We start from the raw sequence: 21774 nt of genomic DNA, 5'->3' as shown, positions 1-21774 counted from the left end.
CCGTAACTGGAACAACAAAGTCTTCACAGAACAATCTAATCTTTGCCTGGCAGTCGGAGGATACAGTCATGATGCCCGGCCTCAAGTCAGTTGGTCACAGCATTTTTTGGCATCTGTAGTAAAGGAGCGGGAGATGAAATAAAACCACCCTCAGTCTACAGAATGATGCTACCCACAGTTAGGGGAGGTCTTCACCCTACTGAGCCCACTGTAGAAATTCATCCACAGCCATGCCAATGGGTTGTCTTCCAGGTAAGCAGTAGCTATCTCAGCCCCTGTGAAACCAGTGCTCACTTGACTTGTTCTTCATCCTCACGCTCAGCTTCCCCAGCAGTGTTTTAGGGCTGTCGGGAGTATAATTGTGTCCAGAAACGTGATGCTCACCTCTGTCTGGATGGTGCTGCTGCAGTCCGTCTCTTTTGTTCTCAGGTGGTGGTGCCTCCCAAAGAGCTCGTTTTAGCTGGCAAGGATGCAGCAGCTGAGTATGATGAACTGGCAGAGCCCCAGGACTTTCAGGATGACCCTGAGTAAGTGATCTTTCTGTGGTCCTCAGACCACAGTCAGCTGATCCAGAAGCCTGGATTCGTCCTTTTTGTGTTGCTGTGACCAGATGTGTGACAGGAGCAACTTAGGAAGAAAAGGTTATTTAGCTCTAATTTCAGAGAGAATTTTAGTCCATGTGGCAGGAGAGGCTTCTACAGTGGGTGCATGAGGTGAGGCCACAAGCTAGTCACGTGTTGCAGAGAACGCTCAAAACAACTGGACTGGAAATGGGAGAATAACCTTCAATATGTGCCTTTATTCCTTCAGGTAGGCCCCACCACCATCCAGTTCCATGGCCTCCAAAATAGCACCACGTGCTAGGAACTGAACATTGAAGACATGAGCTTCTGTGAGCTATTTCAGAGTCAGACCTTAAGGATGCACACTTAGGTGTTTGTTTCTTTGCCTGGGTTTTAAAACTAATTTTTCCCTATTATGAATTATGAAATAATTACTAAAAAAAAGGCTGGAGTAATGACTCAGCAGTTAAGAACTTCCTTTGTTCTTTCAGAGGACCCAGGTTCAATTCCTAGAACCCAAATGGTAGATCACAACCTCTGTAACTCCAGTTCCAAGGGATTAAATGCCCTTTTCTGGCCTCTGCAGGCACCAGACATATACATGATACACAGACTTTTTTTTTTTTTTTTTTTTAAAGAAAAGGACTGGAAAGCGCCCGCGGGTCTCGAACCAACCACGTGGTTGGTTGTGGCGCCTGGACACGACCAAGAATGGTAGTTATCAAGCTGAAGCACTGTCGAAGTAATCACTGCGCTACAGCCAGTCCCGATACACAGACTTATAAGCAGGCAAAACACCTATACACGTTAAATAAATAAAAATTTTTAAAGCAAAGTATAAATAGCTCAGCTTTTTCTAAAACTCTTCTTTGCTGGGCAGTGGGATGGATTTTAGTCACAGCAGAGATTCCCATTGTTCCATGAAATGACTAGGAGACTTGATGTTGATTCAGTTACTTCTCATCTTAATACTGTACTTTTCTTCCCATAGCATTGTAGCTTTCAGAAAAGCCAACAAAGTGGGCATCTTCATCAAAGTCACCCCACAGCGTGAGGAAGGTGAAGTGACCGTGTGCTTCAAGATGAAACATGATTTTAAAAACCTGGCTGCCCCCATCCGCCCAATGGAAGAAAGTGACCAGGGCACAGAGGTCATCTGGCTCACTCAGCATGTGGAACTGAGCTTTGGCCCTCTTCTTCCTTAAAACACAGTCACCTGGTGGGTGATGCCGCCCACAGCTGTCACCACAACTCTGTAACAGTGTGGAAGCTGCTGCTTCATTAGACGTGTTTATAAAGATGTACCCATCACTACTGAATCCTGTTCCTAGGAGTGGAGGCCAGACCAGGATACGGAGCACGGGGTAACTGCTGTTCACTTGCTCTCTCTGTTGACTCCTGTCAGTCTGTGTCACCCACATGTGCCCTGCACGTTGAGTAACAGCCTAACTCCATCCCAGTAAAATGGGTCTTCCTCGGAGGGTCATTAGATTTACTCCCTGAGAAATGGGCCATGAACCTGTCACAGTTTAACCCTAAAAACTTAGAATGGTAATCCAGAGCAGACCTGCTGTTCGTGCCCCAGCACTGGTCTCAGTGTTCCAGCTGCTTTCTGCATTCCAGTAAGGATAACTAGTAATTATAACCATTCAGTTGCCATGGCTCTCACTTTGCCATTGATTTCCATTTGACAGAGAAGTAGGGTTGTCACGGTGTCTAACTTTGTGATGACAGGGCGTGATTTCCTTAAGGCGCTCCATTTGTCTCTTGTAAAGGACTACAGTATACCTACAGTGGAAGCGATACCTGTCATGAAGTCCCATGTGTTTTACCATTACACTATCCAGGGGCTAATGCTGCCACAGGGAAACAGCCTTTATAGTCTTGCCCTCTGCCCTTCTCTACTCTGGTTTTGTTTTTCAGAGTTTTTTATTTGTTTCTTTTTTTTTTCTTTTCCATTTATTTTTTCACATAGGCTCCCTCCCCGTAACTCTGGCCTGTAACTCCATCAGTATACCAAGCTAGCCTTGAACTCACCTGCTGTGATTAAAAACACTTGACTATCACGCCCAGCTCTCTGCTCTGTTCTATAATTCAAGGAATTGTCCTAATGTTGAGGGCATTAAAAAGAGAGCTGAGACAGTTTTAAGTGGACATACTCATTTCTGAGATTCAGAGAACATTTTCAATTTTGGATTTTTAGCATGATACAAACTAATGGTTTTTTCCACTGAGTTGAAGGAGAAATTAACTATCTCTTATATCCAAAACTGGATGTTAAAAGGAACCTTTCCTTTTGTGGGTATAAGACTTCTCCTGCTGTATCAAGTGAGAATATTTAATTGTAAGCAAGTAGCCAGAAGGCTGGCCTGACCCTAGACAAGCCATTTCCTCAAATACCAATGTTGAGTTGCAAACCTTAATTGCTGTGATGTTTTTCTAAAAGAAATCGACAGAGTAGACCAGCTGCACCACTTTTCCTTAAAGTATTCGTAGCGCATGGCCAACAGACCTTGGAAGAAAAAGTTCCTGTTTACAAACCTTGCTTTGGTTTTCATTTTATGTCTTTAGGAGTTTTTGTTTGGTTTTATTTTAAGGTACAGAGAATCTGGATGACAGATAGGAAATAGTATTTGTCAGTTCCCCTTAAAAGAGGAAACTATTTAGGAAGCTGTTGAAAGAGAGACTATGTTCTTTACAATCAAGCCAATTTTATGAAATATTCCCACATAGTAATATATTTACTACAGTATAAGAAGAAAATGTTGATCTAATATGGGAACAGTAACTAATGTTTAAACTCCTAGATGCTGGAGCAGGGAGTTGGGTAATAACAAGTTTCAAACTACAGAAAATTATTTCCTATAACTTCATGAAGGCTCAAGTTAGATCCTTCTGTGAAACTACTACTCAATGTCTGCTTGGGGTCAGGGGGATGGCTTCATAAGTTCACACATTGTGGAGGCAGGCACAGTTGTCTGCATGCCTTTATGCAGCGAAACTGATACTTAGTCCCTAGAAAAAATGTTGATATAATGGGTCTACTCCTGTGATAGAGAAACACAAAACACTTTTGAATATACAATTTCTGGTTAAGAAGTCCAGTTAACTATAGATAACGGCTGTCGGCTGTTTCAAGATGAGTTATTGTGAGCCTTGTGTTCCTGGGAAAGGGTCAACACCTGCAGTTGGTGAATTCGGAGTTGCGTCTATCACCCTTCTGGTATTAGATCAGGTGCAGGGTTCTTATTACTACTCAGTGTGCACCAGGACACAAGAGTCAGGCATCCTTAGCACTTGAAACTACAATTTGGAAACTTAAGGCTAAGTTACTTTTGAGTTTGTAAATTGATTTACACACCAAAATTTTCCTTTGTTCCAAGTATATGTAAAGGCATACTGCACTAAATGCCATTGCGTCTTTGTAATAAGCATCTTTGTTGGCCCCTTTTGGGGATGAGAGGCACTCCTTGACTTATGACAGGTCACTGTTCTGCCTTATTGCTTAATGTAGTGAAATAAATCAGACAAAGCTTGAGTGTGTCTTCTGTTTGATTTCACAAATGCTGGTTAGAACCTGCGCAACTCAGGACCTCAAGGTCAGTTGGTAGGTAAGACTCAGTGGTAGACACCCTTCCATGTCTCTCTCGTCTTTATTTTTATTTGGTAGGACATAGGCCAGAAGAGGACAGCAGGTCATCTGGAGCTGGAATTCCAGGTGGTTCTGAGTCGCCTGCTGGGAACTGAACTCTCCTCAGCAAGTGCTCTCTCATGCCCCTCCCTTCATTTCTTTATGTAAATTAACTTGACCGAGTAATTCACCAAGCCCTGGTTAGTGGTGGCTCATGCCTTTATTGCCAGTGGTGCTAGGGAGGCAGAGACAGGAGGATCTCTTGTGAGTTCAAGGCCAGCCTAATCTAAATTAATGAATTCTAGCACTCTGTATACAAAGACCCTGTCTCAAAAAGAAAGAAAGAGAGAGAGAGAAAGGAAAGGAAAGGAAAGGAAAGGAAAGGAAAGGAAAGGAAAGGAAAGGAAAGGAAAGGAAAGGAAAAGAAAGGAAGGGGGGAGAGAGAGAGAGAGACTAGAAAAGAAAAGAGTAATTCTCTGGTACAGGTGGATGTTGCTTGAACTTCTGTACATGTTTTCAGATGCACCATTTTCAGTGCATTTCTCTATTGACCCGGAACATATGATGTGAACGAATCCCTCGTGCTTAAGAGGTGAGTGAACATGGATTCCTTCATGGGGAGCTCTTTCTAGCCTCAGCATCCTCCCACCCACTCCTGACTGGGCCTTTGCCCTACTAGTGTCCTGCTGGCCCCTTCAGGGACCCCGTTTGTTGGGTCCTGCCCCAACAGCAGCTTGGAAAACCAAGGACCTGGAAGCTGAAGTATTGTTAAAGGAGATCCAGGTGACATCTTTTGAACACAGAGAAAGTTAAATGAGATCCAGGTGTACTTTGGTGTTTCCAAATCACTGTTCATCACTGAAGGAAACTAGGGTAGGAACTCCAAACAGCAGGAACCTTAAGGCAGGATTGATGCAGAGGCTAAGGAGGAGTGCTACTTACTGGCTTGTTCCCCATGGCTTGCTCAACCTGTGCTCTTACAGAGCCCAGGACCACCAACCCAGCACAGAAAACTGTATACATCATCATCATCATAAAGTGTTTAATTGGACCTAGAGTTCCAGTGGGTTAGAGTCCATGATGGTGGAGCAAAGGCCTAGTAGCAGGAACACAGCCAAGAGCTCATATCTCAGAATGCAAGAGAGAAGCAGAAAGTTTAGAAAGAGGAAACTTTTGAAGCCTCAAATCCTGTCCCTTCCCCCATGACACACCTCCTCCAATAAGGCCATGCCTCCTGATCATTCCCAAATAGTTCAACCAACTGGAGGCCAAGTATTGAAACATGAACTTATGGAAGCCATTCTCAGTCAAACCACCACACACAGCAGATATGGATAGGAGTGAGGAAAGCAACCAAAATATTAAGGGATTGCTAAAGGTCAAAAAGAGCTAATATGATAGCGTGTAACCCTGTAATCCTACGTAAGACTCGAAGAGAACTAACTTTTTTTTGCACTCACATGTTCTAAAACCTCCAGAGGTGGGAAGTTTGAGAGCATTGCTTGGTTTAGGGGAATATAACAGGCTTGCTATAGGGGAGGCATAAGACTTTGCCTCCTTCCCCCAGCTCTCATAAAGGAACAGAAAGCCTGAGCCACTTAGAAAAGAAGGGCTGGAAAGATGGCTCAGAAGTTAAGAGAACTGACTGCTGTTCCAGAGGCCCTGAGTTCAATTCCCAGCAACCACATAATGGCTCATACACCCATCTATAATGAGATCTGGTACCCAGAACACTATATACATAATAAATAAATTTTAAAAAAAAGAAAAATGAAAAGAATAATCTGTCTCCCCAGATAAAGGCACACTGCTGCTGAAGCAAGGTATAAATAAATACATTAAGTCCCTGGAAAGACAAGACTCGGTTCTGAGACAACTCTACACCAACACCCTCTGTTCACCGCTGCAGGAAGGCCAGAGACGTCCTCCTGCTTTAGGAAAGGAGATGATGTAGGTTCAATAGAAATAAGTCAAAGTGAGATGCGTAAAGCCAAATAGTACCAACATGGAAGCTAAACACAAATGATGTCAGCACCAAATGAAGGAACTGTGTCCTGGATAATTATCATCTTCACTAGACTCAGACTAGCTACTTTGCAATCTTTGGTGGTTTTCCACATTGAAGAAATGTCTATCTTGGTTGACAGTAAGTTTTAATTATTTTTTTAACTTCTAGGGAATAAGAGTAGTAAATATTCAGAAACAGTTCGCTAAGGTGAAATAAAATATAAAGGAAGGAAGGAAGGAATAAGAAGAGGAGGATACTTAAAAAGGGTTTCTAAGACTCAGGCACAAAGCCTACTAAACACAAACTGAATTGTAACAACAGAGACAGAACTCCTTTATCTCTGTACTATCAATCTAGCAAACAGGAACATGCTTCAGTTTCTGGAAGCTTGGCAAAGGTACAAAAGGACATGTCTACTGTGCAGACGTGCAGGACAGCTATAAGCTTAAGGATGAAGAATGGGCATTTGAGACACCTAAAGAACAATGATAGAGGATAGGAAAGCCATGACACACTGAAGGGAACCATCAAAACCATCCAGATCCAGTTCAGTTGACTAGATCATTCAAATGCCACACAATGGGGCTCAACAGGATATAATCCGTCCTAAACCCAAGAGCACCTGTATAGGGAGAGAACATATATCAGCCATTAGTGTAGGCTGTATGCGGGGCCGAGCTGACCACCTACAAGCACATCAAAACTTTGGGATGATAAAACTATATGGTGAATGTATGTAAGAAAAATAATAACTATACAAGAAAATCTTTGAACAGTTTGGTGGTTGATTAGGTCAAATATTAAAATGATCAGGCCTGATTGCACAGACCTATAATCCCAGCTACGTGGGAGATTGAGAAAAGAATATTACAAATTCAGACAGGGCCTTCCTGGGCTACAGAGGTAGTTCAAGTTCAACCCAGAGATAAATAAAAATATAGAAAGGGATATTATAGTGTATGTCTTTAATCTCAGCACTCGGGAGGCAAAGGAAGGTGGATCTGTAGTTCCAGGCCAGCCTAGTCTACATTGTGAGTTCAAAACTACATAGTGTGACTGTCTCAAAATATTCGTAGAATGGTTAGGAGTTTAAAAACTCGATGGGCTGGAGAGATGGCTCAGTGGTTAAGAGCACTGACTGCTCTTCCAAAGGTCCTGAGTTCAATTCCCAGCAACCACATGGTGGCTCACAACCATCTGTAATGAGGTCTGGTGCCCTCTTCTGGCCTGTAGACATACACGCAGAAAGAATATTGTATATATAATAAATAAATAAATATTTAAAAAAAATAAAAAAAATAAAAACTCGAAAGCTCTGACTTGCACGACCTTTTCACGTCAGAAGTTAGAAAAACCACCACCCCCGAAAAAAAAAAGGTTAATTCATCTTAACCTCAATTAAGAATTAATTGAGAATTAATTAATTGAGAACCTCAATTAAGAATCCACATCCTATCCTACCATAAAGGTAGGGTGGCAACATATGATAAAGGATAGCTAGTTAAATGTGATTTCCTAATAGTGACCCCGCTTCTGTCATAAAGAATGCCTCTGCCAACACCTCCGCCGAAGGGATACGTTGTCTTCTACTAGACGTTTTGTACTTTTGTGTGCTAAATATAACAACGGAAGAGTTACTGGGAACATGAGAGACGCAGGCATGAGCGTCTGGCTGCGACTAACCGCCTTTCGACCCCAGCCTGGGCTGGCGGTTCTCAAACTGTTCCTCCATCCTTCGCATCAAGGATGCGCGCACGGCAGCTGGGCGGAAGTTCTGACGCGCAGCCCCGCCCCGCGGCCGCCCTAGGCGCGTAGATTAGACGTAGCGCGGCGCCCGCCCGGAGCCTGTCGGGATTGTGGCGGTCGGTCTCCCGAATCGGAAGCCGGCGCTGCCTCGGGACTCCCGATATGGCGACCTCTCTGGGTTCCAACACCTACAACAGGCAAAACTGGGAGGACGCGGTGAGTGCGCGCCGAAGAAAGACGCTGGGACAGCGAGGCCGGGCGGGATGGGAAGCCATGTATCGGGCTGCGGCGGGATCGGCCGGAGCCGCGCTGAGGCCTAGCTCGGCGGGGCAGCCGGAGGAGAGCCCTCGTGCGGCGGACCAGGGTCCTGGGACAAGCGCTGTCCTCCCGGAGACTCCAGACTTCCCAGAGGCTTTCATTTTTTCCGCTTGCCGGAAGTGCAGACAGCGCCCCTTCCCGCCCCGCGGTCAGTGCCGGAGCTGGGGCTCCGGCCAACCTTGCACCCTTCCCCGCCCCAGAAAGTGACTGAGGGAACAGGGTCTTGGGGACTTGATCTTCAATCAGATTTCCCATTTTCTTTAGGACTTCCCCATACTGTGTCAGACGTGTCTTGGAGAAAACCCTTATATTCGAATGGTGAGTGCTTGCCTGTGCCGCGGGAGTTCACTGTACATTATATTGCCCTTGCACGCTCATGGTAAAGTGTTTCTCTTGGCCGTTAGAAGGATTGATGATCTTTTACTAGCAGGACAACTTGCAAAGTAATGCCATGCGTGCTTCCTTTCCTAGACACTGAGCAATAGTCCTATAATGTAGGAGCCCTAACATAACAGCTAATACTTGTTGAGCATCTTCATAGAAAGTAGATCCGCTGATGGGAGAGTGGCTTTATGTGGCTCTACTCCCTGACTCCCAGTCACTGTGCCATTCAGCCACTGCAGCTTGTAGTCTTTCTAGTTTAAGATACACCTGTCCTTTTCGTTTGTTTGTTTGTTTGTTTATTTGTTTCGAGACAAGGTTTCTCTGTAGCTTTGGTGCCTATCCTGAACTAGCTCTTGTAGACCAGGCTGTCTCGTCTCGAACTCCCAGAGATCCGCCTGCCTCTGCCTTCCGAGTGCTGGGAGTGCTGGAATTAAAAGCCTGTGCCACCACCGCCCGGCTCACGTGTCCTTTTCAAAAAGGGTAAAATGGCCACAGTCAGCATGATTGTTTTAGGATTATATATTGGGATCAGCCTCAGAAATGTTGACTGAATGGTTCATGGGGGCAGATTGTTGGATATATACAGTGCATTAGCACAGGAGAGTCCGGAACAGTTACCTTCTGAGCACACCGTAGAAAGTTGGCTTCATCCTGCTTGATCTGGGGACTGGGAAAACCCTTAGGGATTTCAGTTTTCATGCCAGAAGAATTTGATATTTATCCTATTTGTTCACACATATATTATGAGACATTCAGTTGCATGTCCATGTCCTAATATAAAGTAGTTCTTATATATTGACTACTTTTTTTACTGAGAGACATAATTAGTTGTAAAACAAAGATTCCTAAACCAGTCGTGAATGGTGATTCGTGCCTTTAATTCCGGCCTTTTAGGCAAGTGAATTTCTGTGAGTTCAAGGGCATTCCGGACTACAAATCAAGTTCCAGGCCATCCAGGACTATGCAGTGAGACCTTGTCCTTTTCCTAAAGCACATAGATATCACCCCACACACACACACTGTCTGCCTCCTCCCAACCAGTGAGCTAGAGAACTATGCTGAGAAAAGACTACCAAACAGATTTCATGAGTAGGTGCTTTGCAAAGCCGCTCTAGCTTCAGGTGCCATCTCCAGGCTTGGTTCTCCTAGCCCAGTCGTAAGCTTGGTGGCCAGCCCCACCAGGAACATAAAGTCAACCAACCAGATGGTTGGATTGATGTTTAAACCAGTTTCTTCAAAGATTCCCTCAAAGGGAAACACGTGCTAGAAATTGGAAGTTTTCACCTGGAAAACAAAGTGGCCTTTGAAATAACCACCTCCCAGAACTGATTTAAAAAAAAAAAAAATTAGGTTAGTGTACAAAGTAATGGATTTCATTTTGTCATTTTCATACATCTGTCGTACTTTGTTTTCAATTATTCCCTCCTCTGCTGTCCTCTCCCTTTCTCCCTGCCCCTTTCTGGTTAGTTTTCTTATTTCCCCCAATATATCCTTCTTTGGGGAGAGGCGGGTGGAGGCAGGGTTTCTCTGTGTAGCCTTGGTTGTCCTGGAACTCACTCTATAGACCAATCTGGCCTTGCATGTAGAGATCACCTGCCCCTGCCTTCCAAGTGCTGGGATTAAAGGCGGGCGCCACCACGCCCAGCTGTGCTTCTTTCTAATACCTGATTTATTATCCAGCCTCCAAACACACACACACACTTCCCACTCAGGATCCCTTCTCTAGGTTCTACACACACACAAGCACAATCTGAAATCTAGATTTCACGTTACGAATTTTAGTTCTTGGGAATCAGAAGTAAATCTGAGAGTTGTGGCTCTGGGAAGACGCTTGGTATTAGGTCCATTCTCTTGGGCGAATATGACCTTGTTGGTATATCTGTCTTAATTTCATTTCTCTTGCTGTGATAAAAGACCCTGAAACAGCAGTTTAGGAGAAGAGGTTTATTTGCCTTGCAGTGTATGGTCAACGGTCCATCATTTGGGGGCAGTCAGGGCAACAGGAACTTGAAGCAGCTGGTCATACCACATTCAAGTCAAGAGCAGAGAATGAATGCATGTGTACTTGCTAGTGCTGAGCCCCTTCTTCACTTACAGGTCCAGGGTCCACACACAGGGAATGGGGCCACTCATAATCAGGCTGGTTCTTCCCACATCAGCCTAAGAAACCAAGATAAACTCCCATAGACCTGCCCACAGGTTGATGCGGTCTACACAGTCCATCATTAAGACTCTTCCCAGTTCAGTCTAGGTTATGTCAGGTTGACTGTTAGATCTAACCTTCACAGTACCCCCTATTGTAACAACTTAAAGATGATTTAGGTTTGGTTTGGTTATCTTTGTTTACAGTGCCAGGGATCTCCAGACACATAGCATGTTTTGTGCTTGGGGGTTAAAAAAGTTTCTTTTGTTTGTTTGTTTATCTGTTTGTTTTCTCTGCTGTAATTCCAGTTCTTTTCTATTTTAGACCAAAGAAAAATATGGAAAAGAGTGCAAAGTAAGTGTATCTGTTAAGAAGTAGCTATTTCTTTTTCTTTATCTTTGTTCCCCTTTAGTCTACCAAATTAGCTTTGTACTTAGTTTTGAGATCCTTGAATCAGAATTCATGTTTATGATTTTCATGTGTTGTTGGTATAGTCAGTGACTGACAACTAGTATGGGAAATAAAAGGACCCTCCTACTGCCGATTCATAAGCAGGTGTCTGAATCTACTCTGACTGCCATGGGTTTCTGTGTCAGGTGTTGTCTGGCTACTACCCAGGAGCGTTTCAGCTGAGGAGAAGGCCTGAGACTGTCGTATTCTCAAAGATAATATTTTCTGCTTTGCTTTCCCTGTTCCCCACCAAAAACATAGTCAGATTTTTAATGTTTGCCTCTAGGTGGGAGGACTTTGACTTTCTGAATATTTATTTCTGTATTTTGTGAGCTTTTTAACTACCAGAAAAGAGAAAATAAATGGAATTGAGGGTTAGCTGGCATATAGATTAGGTACTTGCTAAGGTCAGCTCTCCATACTTAGTAAATCTGGATTGAGTCCAGGTCAGGACCATTAACATCCTGTGGTTCTCGATGTGTTCAGATCTGTGCCAGACCATTCACAGTGTTTCGTTGGTGCCCTGGGGTCCGCATGCGCTTCAAGAAGACTGAAGTGTGCCAAACCTGCAGTAAATTGAAGAACGTTTGTCAGACCTGCCTGTTAGACCTCGAGTATGGTATGTTTGCCACATCCACTAGACTTGATGCCTCCCACTTCTCTGGTTCTGATCCCATTGTAGAATGCCTTCTGTTTTTGCTTTTCCCAGGCATACACTTATAATTAGGCTTCTGTGGAGTGACGCTGAGCAACAGTAGGAACTTGAGGAGCAATTAGGAAGAAGCCAGAACTGGCCTGTACCTCATCTATGTAGCCATTTGAGGTGAAAGGCATTGCTCCAATGATAGGCTATTCTTTTGCCTGGAACTTTTCACATAGTCTCAACCAGAAGTTCCTGGGCTGTGGACTTTCGTTTTAACCATACTGTTAGGACTGGGTATTGCTACTATTTCAAAACATTTGCTTCTGGGATTTTTTTTTTTTAATGTAAATGAAACTTCTTTTTAAAAAAGAAATCTACCAGCAAGGGAAAGTGTGTGTGAGAGTATGTGTGTTACAAGTGCTAATCTGTTCTCTGTTCTAACTACATATTGTTTAATATTATTCATGTTTGTCAGAAGCATTCGGGCCTGGAGTACAGTGACCCCTTAACATTACTGGCTGTCCATAGGGCCTTCAAGGCCAATCTAACAATAAACCATTGTGTTATATGTGTTTAAAATACATTTGATGAAGCTAGATACATTAATAACTTAATTTGGCCATGGCTAAAGTCTATTCTTTGAAACGATTTTCTGAAACGTTCACCTCACCGAATTCTGACAGCACAGGAATTTGGACAGTTTCTTAAGATGCTCTGCAGCAGTTCCCAGCCTGACGAACAGTTTGATTTAAAATATGTAAGCTGTCACCAAGTAGGTCGATGATCTTTTTTATTTTAAAATTTTATTTTTGTTTTTAATTATGTATATATGTGGGAGTGGGGTGCACATGTGAGTACAGAACAGAGTCCAGAAGAGAGTGTCATCTTCTGGAGCTGGGGTTACAGTGAGCCACCCTGCGTGGTTACAAGGAACCGCACTCTGGTTCTCTGCAAGGACAGTATGTACTCTCAATCACTGGAATATCTCTCTAGTCCCCACCAAGTAGGAAAGAGAAGGGAAAGATGATGTTGTCATTTATGTACATATTCAGTATGAATGTTTTTTCAAATCTATATGATTTTTTTTTCTCCATTTCTTTATACCAGGCCTACCCATCCAAGTTCGTGACGCAGGATTGTCATTTAAAGATGACATGCCCAAATCAGATGTCAACAAAGAATATTACACACAGAATATGGAAAGAGAAGTATGTTTTTATTTTAATTAAAATCTAATTACATCACTTCCTCTCTCCTACCCCTCCTATATATGTCTTCTCCCTCCAACCCCTTCCAACACCCCCACTGATGGCATCTTTTTCTTTGATTATTATTGGTTTTGTGTATGTGCACCTTGCAAACATATAAATACAACCTGCTAAGTCCATTTAATGTGGCTTATATGTATGTGATTTCAAGGCTGTTCACTTCATATTGGGTAACTAATTAAGGAGTTCATCCCCAGAAGAGACCAATTCTCTTTCAACAGTCATTAGTTGTCTGTAGTTCTTTCTGTAGGAATAGGACCCATGAGATTTCCCCTTTCTGAATTAGTATATTAGAATTTTTTTGAGGATTTCTCTGTATCCCTGACTGTCCTAGAACTCGCTCTATAGACCAGGGTGACCTTGAACTCAGAGATCGACATGCCTCTTCCTAAGTTCTGAGGTTAAAGACATGTGCCACATACCCAAATTAGTATATCAGTTCTTATCTTTATTTCGGATATCATGGGGATAGCTCCCCTGCCATTTCTAGGAAACACAATCTCACACCAGACTTCCTGGTCCTCTGACCACTTTCTTGATGTTATTGTTTGTCTGGCCGGAATAGATTGTATGTATGTGGTTCTGGAAATTGAATCCAGGGCCTTGTGATTGATGGAGTTTGTATTTGTTAAGAGTCCTAAAGAACTGACAACCTATAAAGTTGTCCTCTTCATGCAGATTTCTAACTCTGATGGAACACGACCAGTTGGCATGCTGGGGAAAGCTACATCCACCAGTGACATGCTGCTCAAATTGGCCCGGACCACACCGTACTACAAAAGGAATCGGCCCCACATTTGTTCCTTCTGGGTGAAAGGAGAGTGTAAAAGAGGAGAAGAGTGTCCATATAGGTAAGAGCTGAGCCTCATTTTCTGTATTTACTTTCAGGCAACTGATTAGTGGGAGGCTTCAGCTTAAATTCGTACTTTAGTGTCTAAAGGTCTTATGGTCTGCAGAGTATCTCGTGTCCTTGAACTATTACATTTACAAGAACCTAGCTAAATTATATTTTCTACTTAATGACTAACTAAGAGAAACTAAATTGCTATGTCACATAAAATACATGCTGACTTGAAGTTTCTAAGATTACTTAGTGTCATCATTTAAATGGTTTGAATAGCAAAATATAGTTGAAATCCAAATAGACCAGACTTCTGCAGGCTACTTTTTTTTTAAGCAAGACTGCCAAACATCAGAACTAGTTGATTTGTCAACTGTAATACCTGCTTCCCCCCCCAAAAAAAAAATCAAACCATATGCCCTTTTTCTAAAGTGAAGTCCATAGCTTTAATCAGATTCTCTTCCAGCAGTGTAAATGGATTACTTAGACAACTAGGAAGTCTTTATGTGGTATAGCAATCCCTTAATATTTGCTCTGTGTAGTAACAGTATTTTTGTATGGACATGGTTTCTAGTTTGGAAGGCATTGAGGGACTTTATCATGTAACTACTATAGAGTGATCCTTTTTCCCTTTGTTTCACCTTTGTGCTTTTTTCATTTGTGAATCTCAGACATGAGAAGCCTACCGATCCAGATGACCCTCTTGCTGATCAGAATATAAAAGACCGGTACTATGGAATTAATGACCCCGTAGCCGATAAACTTCTAAAGCGGGCTTCAACCATGCCTCGTCTAGACCCACCAGAAGATAAGACCATTACCACACTATATGTGGGTGGTCTGGGAGACACCATTACTGAAACAGATCTCAGGTTGGTGGGCTTCATTGCAGAACTCTTCTTTGCTTTTAACTGTGTTGGAATAGTTTGCAAAAAACATCACGCTACATGATAATTCTAAATCAAGTTTAATTTTTTTTTTAGCCAGCCTATCATTGGTATGAATGATGACTGAAAGTTTTATAAAAGTCTTTTTTATGATACCAGTGTAGTTCCATTTCTCAAGAGTTCTTTTTCATGTTTGCATTAGAAAATAAATATGGGCCTAGTGGTCAACTGGATTTTTTTTTTATAATGACTGTGTATGTTTGTGGTGTATGTGTAGACTTGTGCAAGTGACTGCAAGTACCCAAAGAGGCCACAGGTCTTAGAGCCTCCTTGAGCTGGAGTTACAAGTAGTGAGAGCCCCTCGACATGGGTGCTGGAAATCAAACTTAGTCCTTTGCAAGAGCAATATGTGCTCTTAACCTCTGAGCCATTTCACCAGCCCCTAGGATGAATTCTTAAAGGATGACACACATACTCATACACATCCAATTATTATGGATGGTAGCAAGCCCTGTGGCTCTAAGCCTATGCATGTATGTATGTATGTATGTATGTATGTATGTATGTATGTATTTTGGCTTAAATTGTGTTTTGTTTGTTTGTTTTTAAGCAGAGGTCCTGATTTAATTTGTATTTCTAGCTGATTCTGTGCTTATCTATATAGCTTTTCCAGAGAGATTAAGTAGAGAAGAAACTCCTGCTCTTGGTGGCCTATCTCCATCAAACCCTATCTCATTGAGCCAGTAATCTCCAAGGGCCAGCTAACTTTTTATAAAAGGGCTCAAGAAAATACTTTGGGCTCAGTGGAGCACATGTGATATCTTCTGGATATTGCTCCCTTTTTTGTTGTTTTAGGTTTTTATACAGAGTTTCCTACAGCTCAGGCTATCTTGGAAAACTTACATGATCTTAAACTCCTGATCCTCTTGCTTTCATCTCCTAGGTATTGCATAGATAGGTATTAGGTACCAGGCCTGACTTTTTGTTTGATTCGGCTTGCTTGCTTGCTTGCTTATTTATTTGTTTGTTTGTTTGTTTGTTGAGGCAGGGTCTTGTCATGTAGCGTGGATTAGGTACCAGGCCTGACTTTTTGTTTGATTCGGCTTGCTTGCTTGCTTATTTATTTATTTATTTATTTATTTGTTTGTTTATTTATTTGTTTGTTTGTTTGTTGAGGCAGGGTCTTGTCAGGTAGCGTGGATTGGCCTGAAACTCAAAATCTTCCTCTCTCTCTGACACTAGGGTCTGTGCATGGGCCACCATGACTGGCTTTCTCCTTCATCTTCCACTTTTTTCTTTTTTCAGTTTTATGTATTTTTTATTTCATTGAATTAATAATAAAGTGATAAAAAATAAATTTCTCCAGTTCTAAGAATTGAACTGAGGGTCTCTCACGTAATAGACCAGTGTTCTCTGCCACTGAGCCATACAATCCTCAACCTGTAAACATTTTGAAGCATTCTTTGCTCATGGCTTGGCATTGTAGCATTTGCTTGCAGTCCCAGCTGAGGCAGAAAGATCTTTGACCCCATGAGTTCAAAATTAACCTCTATAACATAACAGGGCTCCATTTCAAATGGAAAAAGTCTTGACTCATGGACCATAAGAGCTGTAATTTGCCACTGCCTTATACTTGGGGTAGAAAAGTATGGTTCTTAAATAACCAAGGAAAATCACTCCTCTCCACCACAAGAGAAATCCAGAGACACATGAGACCTCTTACTTAATTTTCATTTATCTCCAATAAGCAGCCCCTCCATTAGGACTGGGTTCAAGGAAAGCCTAAAGACAGGCATGTGTCCATGGGGCCACCTGCCTAGTGGTGACTCAGAACATTCTAAGTTTATAGTCCATTTCCGTTTCCCAAGGCAGTGTCTGGGTTGCTAACCTGTTTTCCTTTGCTGTATTCCTTCAGAAATCACTTCTACCAGTTCGGAGAGATTCGCACAATTACAGTGGTACAGAGGCAGCAGTGTGCCTTCATCCAATTTGCCACCAGGCAGGCTGCTGAGGTGGCTGCTGAGAAGTCCTTCAATAAGCTCATCGTGAATGGCCGCAGGCTCAATGTGAAGTGGGGAAGGTATGAATGAGATTGTTCTGAACAGTTCTCATCTGAACACTGAAAGCCTTGGGGAAACAGGTTTGGCAGGGCCTTCAAACATCTTTAGAAGCTACTTCTCTAGTGCTTTTATTTTAGTGACTTTATGTGAATGGATATTTTGCATACATGTATGTCTGTGTACCACTGTGTGCTTGTAGTCAGAAGAGAATATTGGATCCCCTGGGACTGGAGGTACAGGTAATTAATTATGAGTCACTATGTGGGTGCTGGGAATGATACCAGTGTCATCTGAAAGGGCACTCATGATCTTAACTGCTGAGCCATCCCTCCAGCTCCTTTATTTGGTATTTGATTTCTATGGCTGCTGGAAGCGTCTTGCTTTAGAAATGTGTTTAAGGTCTTGCTCTTATGACCTGCTCCTTTGAAATTCTTGATGTTTTACCAGCCTCTATGAGTCAAGCATAATGCCAGGTTACCAAAGATAGATGTTGAGGATTCTGCTGACTTAGACTTAGATTCTCCCCTTAAAGGCTGCATGCTGGAGTAGTGAGGAAAGGGACAAACAGAAGAATGTCTGCTTTAAGTTTGATATTGACTGCATAAGAGAGAGAAATAAAATGCCCTAAGTTTCAAAGGGGACTCTGTCTCCATCTTGGAAGCAGAGAGGAGCAGGTTGAGAGCAGCTCCCCTTGGTGGAGCTTTCTCTATGCTGAGCACTTGCTCTGCACATGAATGTTGTCTGCTGTAACAGTGACAGGGGTTTGGGTTTGGGTTTTTTTGACACAGGGACTCTCTATGTAGACCCGGCTGTCCTGGAACTCATAGAGATCTGCCTGCCTCTTTCTCCCAGATGCTAGGATTAAAGGCAAGGGCCACCATGTCTGGCCAATGCCAGTTTTGAACCAGACTTGCCACCTTCAAAAATTGTGCTTTTTGCCACTCTACACTTTGTCCTCTGTGGGAAAAGAATGTTTGCTAAAAGGGGAAGGGGTGATGGGGCTCATTTTACTGCAGAGTGAGTTAAGCAGTGGTGTTAACTCACTGGACAGGGACTTGATGTTCTGTCATGTATTTCTCCAGATCCCAAGCAGCCAGAGGAAAAGAAAAAGAGAAGGACGGAACCACAGACTCCGGGATCAAGCTAGAGCCTGTCCCAGGGCTTCCTGGAGGTAAGTGCAGACTTCTTGCTGATAGAAACTCAGCTGGGGTACAGCAAACCCAGGATATAAATGGTAGATATGTGGTATTGATTGTCTTCCTAAGTGTCTGCTATTTCCTCTCCAGCTCTACCCCCTCCTCCTGCAGCAGAAGAGGAGGCATCTGCCAACTACTTCAACCTGCCCCCAAGTGGCCCTCCAGCAGTGGTGAACATTGCCCTGCCCCCACCCCCTGGAATCGCCCCACCCCCACCCCCAGGTAACTGTCTTCTTTCCTCGTGGCCCAGAGAAGCCCTTGTAAAAAAAGTTCTGCACCTGAGTTGAGTCTGAGACAGCTGGGTCCTTTGTGCTTGCTCTGATGGAAAGTCCTGGTTCTTTACTCTTCTCCTGGACTGGAGAAGAAAGGCACCACTCTGTAAACCTGGGCATAGGTATCATAGGGTAGAGCTAATGCATAACAGCCATCTGCCACCAGTCTGTTTCACATTGTACATTTTGTACTGACACCCTAGAGCCCTGTTACCTGTCCGCAGCAAGATGTGGGCCTTGTATCAGGATGGGAATCAGTAAACACTGCTTTCTTTTAAAATAAATAAATAAATAAGTAAATAGCTACAAAGAGACTGTCATGTGAATTGGTTATGGACTTGAGTTACATTTGGGCTCATTCTTTATCATGTCAGTTGAAGAGAGCAGTAGTGCCGTGTGACTGTCCATGACAGTGTGAACAATGTAGGAATAGTGGGCGGCTGGTGTTCTTTTGATGATGAGCCTGTACGTTTGAAGAAAGTCTTTCCATTCTGAGTCAAGCACTGCCGCTAATGATGACAGAAGGGATCTTGGCATCAACCTGGTTTCTTTCTGGTCGCCCACATCCTGATTGACTCCTATCTGGTAGGATTTGCTATGTTTGATTAGTAACAGACAGTTGAGTCTGAAGTTTTTTTGAGCTGAGAGGAAAAATCAGGGAATATAGGTAGATATTTCTAAGCAGGGACTGTGCTCTGCCATTAGCATTATGTCAGCCTTGATGTATATGTAGGTGGTTTTGATCTTAGAAAGATTCAGAGGTTTGGAAGATTCTCAAGGGAACTGCAAGTTTTAATTTTTTCTCTTCCACATCAGGTTTTGGACCACATATGTTCCACCCAATGGGACCGCCGCCTCCTTTCATGAGGGCTCCCGGACCAATCCACTACCCTTCTCAGGACCCTCAAAGAATGGGAGCTCATGCTGGAAAACACAGCAGCCCCTAGCACAGCATCACCACTCGGGCTCTGAAGAAGAAAGGGCGCTTTAAAATCCCAGTAAATGACTCCTGGGATCAGTATGATTTTCTTTGCTTTGTAGTTTCCATGGTAGCTGAATGTGTTCAGATGTGGGCAGCCAGAGAACACAGCTATGCTTCCCCACATGTATCAGAGGATCAGCGGGCCCAAAACAAGCTGCCATGAACACAGCTGCTTACCACTATAGCAGTACTAAGATAGCCTATGTCTGTTTCCTTCCATCTTGTGAGGAACATGTACATGGGTGAATCGGAGTAACTAATGGAGTTACTATCCCAATATGTTCATTTTGTATCTTTTTGGGTGGGAGGCAAAAATTGACCTGAGGTTTGGGGGAAAAAAAGCCTTTTGACCATTTTTATGTCTATTTGGTATTTTCTTTTTTATCATCTAAAAAAAATTTAGTACTAATCATTGTAGTGGCGTAAATGTGATTTAACTAATTTGAAGTCATACCCTCAGAGAGACAAGCAGAGACCAGAACTCAGCACAGCCGATATTTTCTTTGCTTTTAAAACTTCATACATTACTAAAGGAGTCAACTGATAATTTTACTTCTCCACACTGTCAGAAAAAGACAAAAATAAAAACTTGCATTTTATTCCTATTGGGTAGAAACCCAAATTTTATGGCGCTGCATATCATTGATGAAACCTGGTACCTGAGATGAAATGGTTTTAATGAACTTCATGTAAAACACTTCAACAAACTGAAAGGAAGAGACTTGGAGTGCATTTGCCCGGAGACTGACCCCTGTAGCTGGAACGTGCATCTTCAGCATTCACCTGTGTGTCTTCAGCGGCTCGTCATTCGCTGCCTCTGGGCAGGAGACTGTTCATTCAGTCATAGGATGTTTGGATTTAACTGAATTGTAGATGGTAAGGGAAATTTGATGTTGTATTGTATTTTTTGTTTTTAAATAATTAAAACGGGTCAATTTTCCAAATGTTTCTGGATTTCTGTTTCTTTTACCTTTGGTATTGAACTTGAAATTCGTAAAAGAAACAAATTATATGCATGTGAATTTTTAAATCTTTACACTTGATTTTTCTTTGGTGGCAGGAGGTGGGCGGCATGCAGTTTGAGATAATCTCCATAGACCTCAGACTAGTCTTTCTTATCAGCCCCTTGAGTACTGGAATTGCAGGCCTGTGTCACATCAAGGGTTGTTTTTTGTTTTGTCCATTTCATAATGGTAAAAATACTCAGCCTTTTTAATACTAAGAAGTTGGTAGTAAGGTTGAAATAAGAACAGACAGAAAGCTGAGTGTGGTGGTGCACGCCTTTAATCTTAGCACTCGGGGGCAAAAGCAGGCAGATCTCTATGAGTTTGAGGCCAGCCAGGGCTACATACTGAGTTCTAAGACAAGACATAGTGAGACCCTGTCAAAAAAATTATAGAGTCTTGTCTAAGGCTTTTAATATATGGTAATTTTGACTGTTCTTACACAAGCCGTTGTAAAGGAAATAACAATCTAAAATACGTTTGATGCCTTTTTTTAGCTAAAGTCTATACTTCAGAGCTGACGTGTAACTTGTAAAACAAGAATTAGGCAATTTCCCCCTTTTCCAGTCACCCAGGTTCCCAGCTAATTGGACAGTGTCACCCACATTACAGACAGGTCTTCACCTGATTCACTGACCTGCACCCGAGGCTTCTCTGGAAACCCCTCACAGGCACACCCAGAAGCATCGGTCCAGGCTCTGTGAGCTTCCCTCTGCAGCCACGCTGACTGAGATGAGCCACCGCATGACTTGTTTGCCATTGCTGCTAGAAAGTGTTGTAGTAATAGTTACAAGCTGCTTTTCATTCTTTGTGTCTTTTTCCATACTTTCCGTCTTTTTTTATACATTTTTGTTGATATTTATTGAGCTCTACATTTTTCTCTGCTCCCCTCCCTGCCTCTCCCCTCCCCCCTTCAGCCCTCCCCCAAGGTCCCCATGCTCCCAATTTACTCAGGAGATCTTGTCTTTTTCCACTTTCTACTTCCCATGTGGATTAGATCTATGTAAGTCTCTCTTAGTGTCCTCATTGTTGTCTAAATTCTCTGGGTTTGTGGTTTGTAGGCTGGCTTTCTTTGCTTTATGTTTAAAAACTACCTATGAGTGAGTACATGTGATAATTGTCTTTCTGGGTCTGGGTTACCTCACTCAATGTTTTCTAGCTCTATCCATTTTCCTGCAAAATTCAAGCTGTCGTTATTTTTTTCTGCTGTGTAGTACTCCATTGTGTAAATGTACCACATTTTTCTTATCCATTCTTTGAACGAGGGGCATTTAGGTTGTTTCCAGGTACAGGCTGTGACAAAGCTGCTATGAACATAGCTGAGCACGTGGCATTGTGGCACGATTGAACATCCTTTGGATATATACCCAAAAGTGAT

At 42.8% G+C, this 21774-nt stretch overlaps 2 protein-coding genes across 3 annotated transcripts in view; both read left to right on the top strand.

Annotated features, from left to right (window-relative positions):
• The window catches only part of Dctn4 (dynactin subunit 4), a 28594-nt gene extending 24493 nt beyond the window's left edge, over nt 1-4101 (top strand). For both annotated transcript variants that reach the window (XM_048419171.3, XM_048419172.3), the window contains 2 exons: nt 430-527; nt 1555-4101. In XM_048419171.3, coding sequence (XP_048275128.3) covers nt 430-527; nt 1555-1768 — 312 coding nt within the window. In that variant the 3' untranslated portion in view covers nt 1769-4101. The remainder of the gene's footprint in view (nt 1-429; nt 528-1554) is intronic.
• Nucleotides 4102-8006: 3905 nt separating this feature from the next.
• Rbm22 (RNA binding motif protein 22) lies at nt 8007-20336 on the top strand. The gene is made up of 11 exons (XM_048419406.3): nt 8007-8164; nt 8531-8584; nt 11118-11147; nt 11730-11862; nt 12994-13094; nt 13833-14005; nt 14667-14867; nt 16798-16962; nt 18025-18113; nt 18229-18360; nt 19227-20336. Exons 1-11 carry the CDS (start codon nt 8111-8113, stop codon nt 19355-19357), a joined length of 1263 nt encoding a protein of 420 aa, XP_048275363.1. The 5' UTR covers nt 8007-8110; the 3' UTR covers nt 19358-20336.
• Nucleotides 20337-21774: the final 1438 nt, after the last annotated feature.

This window comes from Myodes glareolus, chromosome 13, assembly GCF_982192425.1.
Source record: "Myodes glareolus chromosome 13, mMyoGla1.1, whole genome shotgun sequence".
In the NCBI taxonomy this organism is placed as follows: Eukaryota; Metazoa; Chordata; class Mammalia; order Rodentia; family Cricetidae; genus Myodes; species Myodes glareolus.
This window is presented reverse-complemented; position numbering and strand designations above follow the sequence as displayed.